At 48.4% G+C, this 17,231-nt stretch overlaps 1 protein-coding gene across 1 annotated transcript; it reads right to left on the bottom strand.

Moving 5' to 3' along the window:
• Positions 1 to 1,900: 1,900 nt before the first annotated feature.
• LOC308151788 (uncharacterized protein) lies at positions 1,901 to 13,951 on the bottom strand (the record flags this gene model as incomplete). The annotated part of the gene is made up of 4 exons (XM_080524688.1): positions 1,901 to 2,622; positions 2,714 to 2,859; positions 12,312 to 12,471; positions 13,615 to 13,951. 4 exons carry the CDS (start codon positions 13,949 to 13,951, stop codon positions 1,901 to 1,903), a joined length of 1,365 nt encoding a protein of 454 aa, XP_080380814.1.
• Positions 13,952 to 17,231: the final 3,280 nt, after the last annotated feature.

The following is a 17,231-nucleotide window of genomic DNA, read 5'->3' as shown; positions in this document are numbered from 1 at the left end:
TTCTTCATTTTAGTAGCCAACAGGTTAGAAATATACGACACTACTTCCCAGATAATAGAGAGATTACGGTACAGAAAAATGAGGAAAGCTCACGGGTTTCATCAAATATAATTTTAATGAAATAATACTCACAAAACATTGGGACGTACTGTAGATGGCAAAACAAGCCATTTATTGAAATAATGCAAAACATCTTGTGACATTGTTGTGAACACATTTTGTCTTCTTCTTCATGTTTAAGTACTGCAAAACATTTCCAACTCCATATTACTGAACATGTAGAGCAGGGGAGGCTAGCGGAGGTAGAAATCGGAGGACGGGCTCATTGTAATGCATGGAACGGAATGAGGAATAGTGTGTTTGATATTATTCCTCATTCTATTTCACGCATTACAATGAGCCCGTCCTCCGATTTCTACCTCCGCCAGCCTCCCCAACGTAGGGTAGAGAGTTTGATTGTGAACAGAGAGTCTGACAGCCCAGCTGATAGCTCTGCGAGCAGGACTACAAGCCGGCGGCCATCTTGTTCGTTTGTAGTGTAGTAGCTCTAAACAGACACCCCTCAGACAAAAACAACTGAACACATTTAAAAAAAAAATATATATACATTTTCTTACAGCATTTACACATACGTTTTTTTGTTTGTTTGTTTATTGTTTTTTTTTAAAGAAAAGCAAAGTACCACAAAATCCAACTGTCGTGTGATTGAGTAGATTATGATTATGGACGACAACAAACCGGAAACTGAAGCTGAACCGAAAAACACTGTTCATAATGCCTGCTGCTGCTTGGACGCTATCGCCATAGTAACGCTGAGAGGAGTTGGGTACCAGAGGGGTGGGTGTGGCAGGTTTTGGACTGTACCATGCTTCCACAGGGGGGGGGGGGGGGGGGGGGTAGAGGGTTTTTTCTATACAAACACAAAGCTCATGAATTGGATCTGAGAGATAACAAGACAGAGCTGAAGACTTGTGAACACACTGAAGCACTGCATTCACAACTGCTATGGCTTCCAGGCTCAGTGTTCTGAAACATTGAGAAGAAGAAGAAGAAGAAGAAGAAGAAGAAGAAGAAGAAGAAGAAGAAGGAGGAGGAGGAGGAGGAGGAGGAGGAGGAGGAGGAGGAGGAGAAGGAGAAGAAGAAGAAGAAGAAGAAGAAGAAGAAGAAGAAGGAGAAGGAGAAGGAGAAGCAGAAGGAGAAGAAGGAGAAGAAGGAGAAGAAGGAGAAGAAGGAGAAGAAGGAGAAGAAGGAGAAGAAGAAGAAGAAGGAGAAGAAGGAGAAGAAGAAGGAGAAGAAGAAGAAGAAGGAGGAGGAAGACTACTGCAACTCACTCCTGGCCGAGCTCCCCCGCCCCCCCCCAATCTCCCCAAATTCTCCCATGTCCCCCCCCCCCTCCTTTGCACCCTCATACCCTTCGCCCACCCTGCTAAACGTCAACAATGTAAACGTAAAAGAGAAGAAGACAGGTAAGGAGACATCTGGCATCATTATGCTGAGAGAGAGAGAGAGACGGCACTGAATGGCGGCCATCTTGAAAAAGGCTTTTTGTTTTTTCCTAAACCTGCTGCTGGCCGTGCTGGCGGGGGAGGTAGGGGGGGGCAGGGGGAGGCAGGGGGGGGCAGGGGGGGAGGAGGAGGAGGAGGAAAGCTAACACTGAAAGCTAAAGCCACCGTCCATGGCCTGTCTCACCCTCATCACCCTCATCATCATCATCATCATCAGCTCTCACCAGGCCTTCCTGCTTTCCTTTCACCCTTTCAAAGAGTTCCATCATCATCATCATCATCATCTCTGTCCCTGTAGTCTCTCCTAGAGTCTCTCTCTCTAAGGGACCATTTTCGGTTCTGAGTTTGTGTGTGTTTTCCGGAATGTTCTCTCTCTCTCTCTCCGGGGAGACGTCTTAGACGTGCGAGACCTTCTGCGCCTCCCTCGCCTGCTTGATGCTGTACAGCCACTTGATGACCCTGGCGTTCCTCTCCACCGCCGAGATCCCATACGGCACCCTCTCCCCCCCCGCCCCCCCCTCCTCCCCCCCCTCCTCCTCCTCGTCCTCCTCATCCGTGAGATCCTCGTCGCTGCGGCGCGACCGTCCGCAGTCCGAGCTGACCATGCTGGCGCTGCGGAAGTTGAGCGACGACACGATGTCGGAGTTGGCCCGGGCGAAGCAGCTCTCCACGCCGGCCGCCATGCCCCCCTCCACCCCCGCCAGCTCCTCCGGGTCCAGGCCGCAGAAGTTGAAGAAGCGCTCCACGTCGGCGCCCGCCCGGGCATAGCGGTCACTCAGGTCCGACTTGGAGCGGTGCAGGGAGGGCCGCCGGGACACCGAGGAGCCCAGCTCCAGCTCCACCTCGCCTGCCGGCCCCGCCCCAGCCAGCCCCCCGGATAGCGGGGTAGCCGTGGTGGCGGGGTCTCTCTCCAGGGGCTGTTGCTGGGGGTGGTTGTCGCAGAGGGGGGGGGGCGCCAGGGGGGCCTTGGTGGGGGGGGGGTTGCTGGGTTTGGGGGGCAGCGGGGGGGCAGAGCTGGAGCTGCTGCGCGCCGTCCTCAGGGGCCTGCCGCCGCCGCCGTTACACAGTCGGCGCAGGTCGGAGGAGGAGTGGGAAGCGTGGAGGAGGAGGGGGAGGGGTGGCGGCGGGGGGGAGGAGGAGGAGGAGTGGGACGCGTGGTGGTGGAGGAGGAGGAGGGGGGAGGAGCGCTCCACCCCCCCCCCCACCACCACCCCCGTCACCTCGCTCTTCCAGGAGGCGGCGGCTCAGGTTGAGGTTACCTCCCCCACTTCCCCCTCCCCCGCCCAGGGGGCTGCGGCGGCCCGTGGCCGAGGAGTGGGGGGGGGGCGGCGGTGGTGGTGGGAGGTGGAGGGACCTTCAGGGACTCGGCGAAGGAGCACAGGCTGCCGGGCTCGGACACCGCCGTCAGGGCAGGGGGGGGGGTGGGCGTGGAGCGGTGGTGGTGGGGGGGGGCCCAGCTGCGGGCTCCCAGGGGTCTTAGCTGCTGCGCCCCCCCGCCGCGGGAGGTGTGTCCCTCGGAGGCAGCCGAGGAGGAGGTGGTGGTGGTGGTGGAGGAGTTCAGGAGGTTCAACATAACATTATCGCATCTGAAAAAAGTGGTTGTGTGGTGAAACCAGGAGGGAGAGGAGGGGAGGAGAGGAAAGGAGGAGAGGAAAGGAGGAGACAGGAGGAAGAGATGAGGGAGGAGAGGAGGGTATGAGAAGAGGACAGGAGGATTTGAGAGAAGATGATCTAGAAAAGGCTCATGTCATGACACAACCTTCTCCCTGATCCGATCAACAAGCACATGAACATACAGTAGATGATGGTGCAGCCAGCAGACCCCCCCTTCTTCTTTAGGGCTCCTGTCTCCTTTAAACACCTCCCACACTGGGAGCAGTCGGCTTCTCTCCTGTGTGTATTCTCTGGTGTTTCTTTAGGTTTTCTGCCCGACTGAAACTCTTCCCACACTGGGAGCAGGGATATGGCTTCTCTCCTGTGTGTATTCTCTGATGGCTCTTTAGGTTTTCTGCCCGACTGAAACTCTTCCCACACTGGGAGCAGGGATATGGCTTCTCTCCTGTGTGTATTCTCTGGTGTCTCTTTAGGTCTCCTGCCCGACTGAAACTCTGCCCACACTGGGAGCAGCAGAATGGCTTCTCTCCTGTGTGTATTCTCTGGTGTCTCTTTAGGTCTCCTGCCCGACTGAAACTCTGCCCACACTGGGAGCAGCAGAATGGCTTCTCTCCTGTGTGTATTCTCTGGTGTTTCTTTAGGTTTGCTGCCACACTGAAACTCTTCCCACACAGGGAGCAGGGATATGGCTTCTCTCCTGTGTGTAGTCTGTGTTGTTTATGGCTTCCTGATGCGGTGGAGCTGGGCTCCATGTCTGAGTCTGGGTTGGAGCTCTCTCCTGTAAGAATAGGAACATATACAGGATTAGAAACAACATGAGAACAAGTGCTGCTTCCATAGACTCAGCAGTGCCAGAAGTAACACCACATCTCTGGAGTCTGCACACGCTGTGTTCAGAGTGTTAGGATACCTGGAATGGAAACCTGTAATATTCCATCCTTGATAGAACTGTGTCATTTAAATTAGGGATGCACACAATTGAAATGTCTTGTCCGAAGCTGAATTTAAGGAAACATTTGGCCGAATACTGAATGCGTACCGGCAGTTTTTCATTTATTTCTGTACCATTGCATACATTAAATAAATGTTGCTTTTTATTCATGCTTTTCAAAGAAAGACATTGTGAAAACTTCTATTTGATCACTTTTATTGAACACTCCAGCAGACATTAGGCTATACCAACAAAGCACAATAACTGAAAATAAATAAATAAATAAGAACAGCATTGCACTGTTTGATCGCGTCATCAAAAACGTCTACTCAGGGTTTTTCTGCCACAAAATGAGGTTATGACGGAGAAAGTTGGTTAGTCCTTGTTAATGACAGTAGTACCATGTCAGTCCAAAACCTATTGTTGACTGTCTGATTAATACAACTTTTCAGCAATTGAAACCCCTGACAGACTTCAAAACTGATCATTTTGCAAATAATACATTAAAAGGAGCACTGACTAACACTAGTATAGGCTCAACTTGTCATTCTGGAAAATGGAACAGCAAGCCAACTAATGTGACTTTCAGGATTTTTGATATGAAATAACGTTTCGACCTAAAAGACTATTCTGACAGTTGACAAAGTGACAAGTGTGCAAGTCCAGGGCTCAACATGTTGCTGGCTGGTTCCTTGTTTTGTCTTCGCTAGCAAACACCAAAGCTAAGCTTATTTGCAGCACAGCGCCACCAGGGTTAAGGTTAAACAGCGCCCCCGCCACCACATCGGAATTGCAGTTAGAAATGACAGAAATCCACCGAGTGCAACGCTTGTCGAAAATACGACTGTCGGAGTTTTGACGAGAGCTGGAGGCGGCTAGAAATATGACGGAGGCGGCCGCCTCATAATTCTCTATGCAGGAAAACCCCTGAAACCCTGCTACTATTCACCTGTATAACCCTGCTACTATTCACCTGTATAACCCTGCTACTATTCACCTGTATAACCCTAACTCTTTGACTTCAATAAATGGAATGATCATTTAAAAACAGCATTTTCTATTTACTCAGGTTATCTTTGTGTAATATTAAAATTGGTTTGATGATCTGAAACATTTAAGCGTGACAAACATGCAAAAACACACGGAATTGGGAAGGGGGCAAATACTTTTTCACAGCACTGTATATGCGACCTGCCTGCTGAGACCGCAGTAGACATGACACATATCAGATTCATATCTGATAGAGGTCGGCATCAGATTGAGGCCTGAATGGGATCTGAGAATATCAGAGTCAATGTGCTTGTATACTGCTTACACCTGCATGTTACATAACCCATCTGTGCCACATGAGAAAAAACGTGAGAAGAAAATCTGAATTGTGTCACTTGGACCTGCGGTGTAAATGCAGCCTAAATATCTGCCAGCGCCCTTTGATCTACTCATTAACCTGGCCTGGCCTTCACCAAATACATAACATGAACTCACCATCCTCATCATCTTCGGGATCCTCACCAACTTCATAATCTTCATCATCGTCACCATCTTCATCATCCTCACCAACTTCATCATCTTCATAATCCTTGTCCTCTTCATCCTCCTCTTCCATCACCACATCTTCCTCCTCTACTTCCTCTTCTTTCACCATCACATCTTTCTTCTCTTCTTCCTCTCCTCCTTCTTCCTCTTTCACCATCACATCTTTCTTCTCTTCTTCCTCTCCTCCTTCTTCCTGTTCTTCTTCCATCACCACATCTTCCTCCTCTACTTCCTCTTCTTTCACCATCACATCTTCCTCCTCTACTTCCTCTTCTTTCACCATCACATCTTTCTTCTCTTCTTCCTCTCCTCCTTCTTCCTCTTTCACCATCACATCTTTCTTCTCTTCTTCCTCTCCTCCTTCTTCCTGTTCTTCTTCCATCACCACATCTTCCTCCTCTACTTCCTCTTCTTTCACCATCACATCTTCCTCCTCTACTTCCTCTTCTTTCACCATCACATCTTTCTTCTCTTCTTCCTCACCCCTTTCTTCCTGTTCTTCTTTCACCATCACATCTTTCTTCTCTTCTCCTTCTTCCTCCTCCTCCTCCTCCTCTTTAATTGGCACATTGAGTTTGAGTAATTTCCTGCAGTCTTCAAGCTTCACTGCCACCATCCATCGGCCGTGTGTGCTTTCCAGGGCTGGAGAACCACAGCCAGAACCAGGGGACTGTGTGGACCTGGGGTCAGACATGGTAGCTGGGCTGTGAGGTGGATCTGTGCAGTGGAAACAAAGGAAGCAGAAACAGTGAAGAGTATATTTCTCAAACAATACCAACATCAACCCCTAACCAGACACTTAACTCTCTACTCCCTCCACCTGTCATTCTAACCAGACACCTAACCCTTCTAACCAGACACTTAACCCTTCTAACCAGACACTTAACCCTTCTAACCAGACACCTAACCCTTCTAACCAGACACTTAACCCTTCTAACCAGACACCTAACCCTTCTAACCAGACACTTAACCCTTCTAACCAGACACTTAACCCTTCTAACCAGACACCTAACCCTTCTAACCAGACACTTAACCCTTCTAACCAGACACTTAACCCTTCTAACCAGACACCTAACCCTTCTAACCAGACACTTAACCCTTCTAACCAGACACCTAACCCTTCTAACCAGACACTTAACTAGGGATGCACCGAACATTCGGCCACCGAATGTATTCGGCCGAATATCGCAAAATAAAGCACATTCGGTATTCGGCCGAATGTGTGAAAACACAGAATGTTTACCACCGAATAGTGGCCGTGTTTTGATGACGCAATACAATTAAATATAACTCTCAACAGGCGCGCGGCGCGAGGCGACGCGCTTTCAAAACTGGCTGCGTTCGTAAATTCACTCAGGAAATCCGATCAGCACTCGTGGAATGCCTCTCGTCCAATCAAATGACTCGGTTTCTCTATGACGTCGGGCCCAGTGTGCGCTCCAGCGCTCTCAGAGCGACTTTACGAACGCAACCTTACACTCATCTAGCTAGTTAGCTTAGCAGTCGTAGCTCAATTTAAAATTGGAGTGAGAAGCAGAGTTGTTGCCTTGTTGAAAACATATTCAGACTCCCAGCTGTTCTACACGAGTTTATGACATGCAGCTGTATCATGCGGTGGTTTCTATGCAAACCAGAGACTATAAAAACAAAAGATATTCATTCTGAAATAACATGAACTATTATCCTTACACTCAGGTGGACTCAATTCAACTTGTTGAATGACTTGTTGAAGACATTTAGCATTTGACCTAATTTTAAGAGTGACAAAGGGTCTGAATACTTATGTACATGAGGTATTTCTGTATTTACATTTTAATACATTTGCAAACATTAAAAAACGTTTTTACTTAGATTATGGGGTACTGTGTGTGGATTGATGGCAAATCTATTCAAAAATGTGAAAAAAGTGAAGGGGTCTAAATACTTTCTGAAGCCTATGTAGAGACAAATCATGAATATCATTAACTTGAACCCTGGAAAGCAGTAGAGATTAAATCCCACGATAATTAGTTATAATAAGTTATATATAAAAGTTCTTTTTTTTCAATCTCAATTTCTTTCTTTGAGAAGTATGAATAAAAAGCAAAATGTATTTAGTTTATGCAATGATAAAATTAAAAACTGCCGATACACATTCGGTATTCGGCCAAGTGTTTCCTTAAATTCGGCTTCGGCCTCGGCCAAGAATTTTCATTTCGGTGCATCCCTACACTTAACCCTTCTAACCAGACACTTAACCCTTCTAACCAGAGACCTAACCCTTCTAACCAGACACTTAACCCTTCTAACCAGACACTTAACCCTTCTAACCAGACACTTAACCCTTCTAACCAGACACTTAACCCTTCTAACCAGACACTTAACCCTTCTAACCAGACACCTAACCCTTCTAACCAGACACCTAACCCTTCTAACCAGACACCTAACCCTTCTAACCAGACACTTAACCCTTCTAACCAGACACTTAACCCTTCTAACCAGACACTTAACCCTTCTAACCAGACACCTAACCCTTCTAACCAGACACCTAACCCTTCTAACCAGACACTTAACCCTTCTAACCAGACACCTAACCCTTCTAACCAGACACTTAACCCTTCTAACCAGACACCTAACCCTTCTAACCAGACACTTAACCCTTCTAACCAGACACTTAACTCTTCTAACCAGACACTTAACCCTTCTAACCAGACACTTAACCCTTCTAACCAGACACTTAACCCTTCTAACCAGACACTTAACCCTTCTAACCAGACACTTAACCCTTCTAACCAGACACTTAACCCTTCTAACCAGACACTTAACTCTCTACTCCCTCCACCTGTCATTCTAACCAGCCTGGGAGTAACTCTGCCAACAACCTAACAGGGAGGACATGAACACACTCACTGTTACTAGGATAAAACACACACACATCAAGTATGTTGCTATATCATTTGATGTGTGACAAGAAAATGGGGCATAAAATAGTAAAATACATAAATATACTATATATATATATAAATATAGGCATAAATGGCTTTTTCTGATGTGGCAGGGGGTTCAGCAGATGACAAACTTCAGAGCCAACAGGCTCACAGCCGCAAAGGACGACCCCCTGCTGGCGGGAAAGCTGAACACCTTCTACGCCCGGTTCGACGAGGGGCGAACGGAGGTAACCGCAACACAAACACCACTCTCTCCAGCTCTCAGCAGCCTCACCCTCACAGAGCATGAAGTGAGACGCGTACTGAAGGCAGTGGACCCCAGGAAAGCCTCGGGGCCGGATGGCGTCCTGGGACGGGTGCTGAGAGACTGCGCCGACCAGCTGGCCGGGGTTTTCACCAACATCTTTAACCAGTCCCTGTCCCAGGCCACCGTCCCACCCTGCCTGAAAACCTCAACTATCATCCCAGTCCCGAAGAAAAGCACGGTGAGCTGCCTAAACGACTACCGCCCGGTGGCACTCACACCAATCATCATGAAGTGCTTCGAGAAACTAGTCCGGGCCCACATACTCACACGCCTCCTGCCCAACCTGGATCCATACCAGTTCGCCTACAGAGCCCACAGGTCCACAGAGGACGCCATCGCGACGACTCTCCACGCCACTCTATCCCACCTGGAGAGGGGAAACAGCTACGCGAGACTGCTCTTCGTGGACTTCAGCTCCGCCTTCAACACCATCCTTCCAGACAGGCTAGTGACCAAACTACTAGACCTGGGTCTATCACACTCTATATGTGCGTGGATCAAGGACTTCCTGACCGACCGCCCCCAGAGGGTGCGGGTGGGCCCCCACACCTCCACAGCCCTCAGACTCAGCACTGGGTCCCCCCAGGGCTGCGTGCTAAGCCCCATCCTCTACAACCTCTACACCTACGACTTCACCCCCGTCCACCCCAGCAACTCCATCGTAAAGTTTGCAGACGACACCACCGTGGTGGGATGTATCTCGGGGGGGACGAGGCGGCGTACAGGGATGAGGTAGAGCAACTGAGCAAGCTGTGCAAGGTTAACAACCTGCTGCTGAACAAGTCAAAGACCCAGGAAATCATCGTAGACTTCAGGAGGAAAAAGTCCGAGATCCAGCCCCTGCTCATCGACGGAGAGAGCGTGGAGAGAGTCTCAACCATCCGATTCCTGGGGACGCACATGCGGGATGACCTGACCTGGAAGGACAACACAAAAGGCACCATCAAGAGGGCACAACAGCGGCTATACACCCTGAGATGCCTCAGGAAGGAACACAGCAAGCAGGAGATACTGGTGACCTTTTACCGCGGCGCAGTGGAGAGCATCCTCACCTACGGCATCTGCAACTGGTTCTCCAGCTGCACAACAGCGGAGAGAAATGCGCTACAGAGAGTCGTGAGAACAGCACAGAAGATCACCGGCGCCCCCCTCCCCTCTCTGGAAGAGCTGTACAACACACGCTGTCTCAGGAAGGCCTCCAAGATCTCCAGGGACCCGACCCACCCTGGGTACGTACACTTTACCAGGCTGCCCTCGAAAAGGCGGTTCAGGACAACTAGCCGCTAAGACTAACAGACTGAAGAACAGCTTCTACCACAGGGCCGTCCAGGCCCTGAACACAGCAAAGACCTAAGTTCTGGGCCCTGGACAGTCTGGACGGATTGTATGGCAGCTGCTGGACTGAAAGGTGTAGTGCTGAGGCACAAACATGTACATTTCAAGCCTGCAAACTGTGACACTTTAAATAACGTGAAACAATACTATTGTGCAATATGACAACCCTAGTCGTCTATCTGTACAGTATAGTACAGTGGATTGTGTACATAGCCTTTATTTATGTAAACCAGCTCCTTCCCTTCTTGTGATTTTTGTTTTAAAGTTTTTTTTTTTTTTTTCCTTTCCTAACACCAGGGGAGCCACCCCTCCTAAATTTCGTTGTTTGGTACCTGTACTGCAGCAATGACAATAAAGTCCATTCATTCATTCATTCATTCATTCACACACACACACACACACACACACACACACACACACACACACACACACACATTAATCATTTATTTATGTCCACATAGAAACAAGTATACAGGGACACAAATACAGAAGGCACAGATGGGATGCATTCACAAACAGACATGGACAATGTCTTTCACATACAACAGGACAAGACTCACGGGTACAAGTAACACCGTCTCCGCCATATATGGCGGCTGCCAATAATCGCAGAGACAGAGCAATACTTGCTGAGCCTTTTTGCTTCTCCCTTGGACATTCCCAGTAGACGTAGTCTTCTGACAACCAATCTGTGCACATGTCCAAGACTGCCAAATATAAAGACTAATAGCGTACACCTATAGCCTAGCTCTGAGATGGTATCTACAAGCTGCTGGTATTTCATGACCTTAGTCATGAAGGCTTCCTCTAGGCTTATATCAAAGGTGCATGCTACCTCTAATACAGACACCTCTCTGGACTCTTCATTAACAACAACAACATCTGGTGTGTTAGCAGACAACTGTGAAAAGTGACATTGGTCATTACAGAAATTGAACATAGATGCATTGACACAAGCATGTGTATACATTTTCACTGTAACTGGGAAGTGGAGTGATATGTCCTTTACTATAAGGCTCACAATTCTGTCATGACGTGCTATATACATGTACATTCCTTTGTAAACATAACAGCCATTCAAGATGTGTGATAGTGTTTCTGTAACCTGTTCTGTGGTGTGGTGCAAGCAATGAGGAACCTGAGTGGATGGAAACCAAATAGAGAGGTTGAGTCTGGTAGGAAGGACTTGTAATCTGGCCTTGGTTGTGAATATGACAATGTCCTCATCGAGTGCAGTGTTTTTTAGAAAAGAATGAGAAACAGAGTGATCAGCTGTGGGAAGACATGCCAGTTTTCCCTGGAGTTTCAGACCAGTCCAGTGTTGTTGTTGTTGATGTTGATGAAGGTCCATGAGAGTCCGTCTGGCCCCTCTAGATGTTAGCTGGTGGCTCTGTCCAGCAAAGGAGGCTGTTGCCCTGACCTGTGTGAGAGGGTCAGATATACAGTTCTCTGAGACCCGAACAGTCTCAGAGTCAGACCGCACCCACTCCAGGGACACCCCGGCTCGGACACAGAGGTCATTCAGGTCTGGCCAATCAGACCAAACTCCAAAACCAGCGGAATGAGTGTCCAATTTTCCGCTGGGTTTCCTCTTGAACCCAAGGAAGTGGGGCTCCGCCCCCCTGGCAACTGGGACCTTCCTTCTCCTCAGGTCCAGGAACATGGAGGAGCGGGCCAGCTCCCTGACGTCCTTGTCGTCGTTGTTAAGCATCCTGAGAAGATGGGAAATTCTCATGCTGGTGTAGATCCATTCTACATTGGGGACCCCTAGCCCTCCCTCCCACTGGGGATGAAAGATGATGTCACGGGTGCTGTGTGAATTGAGTCCAAGCCACCTGCGCACTACGCTCACAGTCTTGTTGTTCATTTCACACAGCACTTTCTGGGGGATGTGGACATTGGAGAAGAGGTGCTGAACTTTGGACAGGGCCACCTGCCTGATGGCTTCTAACTTCATAGTTAGTGGCAGAGGACAATTGTCTATCAAGTCCAGCCTGGAAGTGAACTCAGTCAGGATGTTATTGACTTGCTCCTTCCACTCTCCTGCGATGTTAATTTTATGTCCAAGATATGGGTATGTCTCATGAAGAGAATTTACACGAATGGGCTGTGTTGCTAAAGAGAAAACAGGGGGTGTGTCTGTTTTTGAGTGGTACCACCTGTTCCCCCCACTCCGCCTCTCATACAGGACAGCGCATTTGCTGGCTTTGACCTCCAGGCCAGACCATTCCAAAAAACGATCCGTCCTGCAGAGCATGTTCTTGATGATGCTCTCTTCCCTGGAGGCCAGGACAACATCATCTGCGTAGCCCTGCACTGGGTTGGGGGAGATGACACCCTCAGGGGCACACTGACACAGCCACTTAATCCACTGGTTGATGGCAATTATGAAATTAACCGCGCTCCATGGACAGCCAGTTTTAATGCCTGTCTGAAGTGGTGTTGGGCGAGTGAGCTGCTTCCCACAGATTACTCGGTACACATCTCTCACAATGTCAATGAATAGCTGGGGTAGCTGTATCTCTTCCAGTGATCTAATCATTATATTGTGAGCTAATGTCCCAAAAGCATCTCTAAAATCAAGAAAGACTGTAAAGAGTTTACATGACTGATGTTTAAAGTCATCTATCCCTGTCTTAAGGCAGAACACATGCTCATCCATACCCATCCTGCTGATGTAAGCCTTCTGTTTGGTGGACAAGATGTTAGCATCCACCAACCAGGGCAGGACTCGGGCCAGTATGCACTTCATGAACACCTTATAGATGGTAGGGAGAAGAGAGATGTCCCTCCATGTTGTTGGATCTTCAGGGATATTGCCTTTCTTTGGGATGCGATGTATCAATGCTCCTTTCCATGAATCTGGAACTCGCTTATTCTCCAAACAGACATTAAAAACAGTTGTTAATGTCTGACAAGACTGTGTGGATTTCAGTGCCTCGTATGTCACCCCATCTGAGCCACTGGCCTTGTTGTTGGGAAGGCTGTGCAAAACACACTCCACCTCCTGGACGGTGAAGTGTGAGGTGTCAGGGAGGAAAGGTGGATTGGGTGACGTCACCTCCCCATGCCAAGGCGGTGGTGGGAGGTCGTCACCTGACCGGTTGTTTTGACACTTTGTATCGTAGTAATTCTGTATGGCTGTAATGTCACTCGGGCAGGGAGGGGGATCGGGATACATACTGTTGTTTAAAATGACTTGGATCGCCTTTGATCTCCTGTGCGACCAAAGATAGGCCAGTTTATTCCTGCTCACCCCGCGGTTCCCACCGCGACTCCGGCTCGCGGTCCTCTCTCTCTGCAGCGAGGGCAGAACGGTGTCGCACATGAAACATAGCTGGTCGCGTATCCAGTCAGATGTAGAGACCGACGTTAAAACGTCAGGACACGGGCGCACTGGAGGGAATTTCTTCAGTACTCTTGCAGAGTATTTCAGGAGTTGCAAGCTGAATGGTTTACCCCCATGGCTTTGCGATGTAAAAACTCCGTTCTTAAAAAATATTCCATTCAGCAGAGCCGCGAGCCGCACCCACTTCCCCGGATCCCCCGAGGAAACATAAATCCTCTCGTGCAGCCGCTTGATGTTCAATCGGTGCCGGTAGCTCTTCTCAAGGGCCTGAAAAGCCATCCATTGCTGCTCTGACAGCGGGCGGACATACTGCAGAAAGGTCGCCGGGTCTGACGCCTCACCCCCCGGTTCTTCGCGGGAGGGGTCCCGAGGACGCATCAGCTGGTGAACTCTCCCGGTGAGCAGAGCTTCCTTGTAGGCTAGCTTGATACACGCGATCAAGCACATTGTCCATATAAGTTGCCAATGCATCTCTAATCTGCGCCTATTGCATTAACGGTGGAAATTACAACGGGTGTGCATGCGTCTAGATGTTCATACAAGCCTGTTTATGATTTTATATCACAAAAACAAACAAACAGCTTCCCGAGGTGTACCTGCGGCCAACCTACTCTACACACACACACACACACACACACACACACACACACACACCTTTATTCATGCTTTGTTCGTGGCTCTTAAATGAGCCGTTTGCATGTGTTATTCTCAAAACGTCTGATACTCCAAGCTAACTATTAAACACAAGTAGCAAGCTAGCCACTCTTCTAAAACACCACTCTGAGAGATTCATGTAAACAAGCTAACTATTATATGATTTGTTTATAGAATTATATTGTATTTCATGTAAACAAACGCGCAGCTTCTGGGCGGGAAAGCACTGGTTTGTTATCAGCCCCACCAGAGAGCAGGGCTCTCAAGTCTCACGCATTGGGCGTGAGACACACGCATTTCAACCCGTTCACACGCTCACACGCCACACCTTGTATTTCTCACGCAGAGAAATTACCTGGGGCGCCCACCAAGTTGCGCCGCTATTTTTTAAATAGAACAGGTAGAGAATCAAGTGAGTTCCCTCTGGTTCCCCTAGAGTTCAGAATGCCACGCACCAGCTAATCAAATAAAAATATATACGTAGCTACCGAACAGCCAATCAGAAAATAATAGCATTGCTGTATCCGGGTAAAATGTTGATATCCCCGCTACAACAAACAACGTTCTGATTCCAACGACACGGGCTGACTGGAGCTATTGATTCAGATGCTCGTTACACAGAAGAGGGCAGATTATTTGAATTGATCATTCACATCTCGAAGTGGCTACAGACTGGTCGACGTGGGAGAAGACTATATCCTATGAGTACAGTAAGTCATCTCATCATTGATTTCCGTTGCTGGGGAATATATGTGTCGAGGCAGCTGGTATGTTAACTAACAGTTTGACCAGAGTATGTGAACTAGCCTAGCTAACCGGTTGAATCCCTGCCAGTGTTGGGCAGTAACGAGTTACTACAAAAGCACAGCCAATGTTTCCATTAATTATCTAGACTGTGGCGGCCTGCCAGTCTAATTGGTCCCGCCAGTTTCATAATGAACCGAAAATACTTTTACACATCTCATAATTTCCGCGCGAGTTTCTCGTTACCACGATAACGCGCGCTGAGAGAGAGCCTGACTGAGGTAACTTACTCACGATACTGTGAGCTTTGAGATGCAGTAGCGGAGTAGTAGCCTATACTGGAACCAGAGGCAGGCAAACCACTTCTTCCACAGGAAACACTGCATAATACTTTTATAACAATACCCATAATAGGAGGCTTCCGGTTGAGACACGGACAAGATGGCAGCATAAAGAAGGCTCTCCCGTTCAATTAAGTTCTTAAAGTCCCTCAAACTTAGAATTTCATACCAAATTTCATACCAAATAAATAGTGAAAGAGGGCAGAGATGAACACTAGGAAAATGGTCAAGAAGCAACTGCAGCAACAGTTTCCAATCGAAAAAAGTCGTAGCAACTCTCCCAATGCTAGCAATGATGACCACGAGGGCGATTCAATGCTCCCGGAAAACACAGTAGACTTGGGTCTGATTCTGAGAGAACTGAGAGATTTCCGACGGGACAATAAGACCCAACTCGAGGATATAAAAGAAATGGTAAATGGACTGACTTATATAGCGCCTTATTCCAAAGCGCTTTACAACGGCCTCTCATTCACCCATTCACACACACATTCACACACCAATGGCGGCAAGCTGCCATGCAAGGTGCCGGCCTGCTCATTGGGAGCAATTTTGGGGTTCAGTGTCTTGCCCAAGGACACTTCGACATGTGACCAGCCGGGGCTCGAACCGCCGATCTGCCAACCTTGCCATCATTAGACGGCGGCTCTACCTCCTGCGCCACAGCCGCCCCTGAGAAGAAAGAAGAAATAAGGAGTGCAAACGTTAGACTGGAGGAGGCAGAAGGGCGAATTGTGAATGCCGAGGAGAGAATTCAGAACACGGAAGATATCCTGACAGAAATGCTAAAGCTACAGGCCAGGACAGAAGAGAAGCTAACCGACCTAGAGGGCCGCTCCAGACGAGATAATATCCGAATCTACGGTATTCCGGAGGGGGCAGAAAAGGACTCCTCGTCGATGATCACATTCGTGGAAAAACTACTCCTAGAAAACCTCACCATACTCAACACAACAAGTCTACAAATTGAGAGAGCCCACCGTGCCCTCGGTCCACAGCCACCAGCAGAGGCAAAGCCAAGATCCATCTTGGTAAAGTTCCTCAGCTTCAGAACCAAAGAAACGACGCTCCGCGCGGCATGGCAAAAGAAGGGATTCACCTGGCAGGGGACGCGAGTCAATCTGGACAACGACTATGCTCCACGCATTCTCCAAAAACGAAAAGAATATGCAGAGGCCCGGAGGATCCTGAAGGATAAAGACCACTTCCAAACGATGTTCCCAGCCCGGTTAAAGGTGAAATATGACGAGGGGATCAAGATCTACGAGACCGTGGAAGAGGCGACGCAGGACATGGCTAACAGAGGTCTCCCCATCAAGCCCATCGGAGCCCCGGAGACGCTGATGGAGCAATTGAGGCAGCTGACATGGCAGACAGGCGGCAGGCGGACCGGGAGACGTGGCAGAGGAGACGCAGGCTACAAGGAGAAATTGCAACGCTACAGAAGAGACCCCCCACCCACAGACGGGTAGTCCGGTAAAAGCTGAGTGAAATTATTAGTTATAAGCAACGACTGCCCTACTAATCTACTCAGAATTAAACGGACACTTTGGGTGGGTGAGTTCAGCTCATACTATTGAAACTGTTTGCTGGTTAGTATAAAAAAAACGTGAGTTACCTAGTTGAATAATTAAAATACAAATAAGAATTGTGACAGGAACGAACGATGGAACCTTCTCATACTGTTATCTCCAAGGGCCCTCTCTGTCTACGGGAGAGGAGTTTTCCCTTGGAGCCTATTGTTTTAGGCTCGTGGAGGGTTGTAGTAGTGACCCCTACCTTGGAAGTAACTCAAGTACTTTTTTCTTTTACTTGTTTTTTAAATTGTATTATTAATGTTTGTTTACAACTGTTTACTGTAGCGACTGGGAAGCTTTTCATGTACATGATGGAAATATCACATGTTATAACCTAAATGCAAGATATAAGAATAGTTTCTTTTAACGTTAATGGTTTACTTAACCCGATAAAAAGAAGGAAGATCCTAA

This window comes from Nansenia antarctica, assembly GCF_963989245.1.
Source record: "Nansenia antarctica genome assembly, chromosome: 2".
In the NCBI taxonomy this organism is placed as follows: domain Eukaryota; kingdom Metazoa; phylum Chordata; class Actinopteri; order Argentiniformes; family Microstomatidae; genus Nansenia; species Nansenia antarctica.
This window is presented reverse-complemented; position numbering and strand designations above follow the sequence as displayed.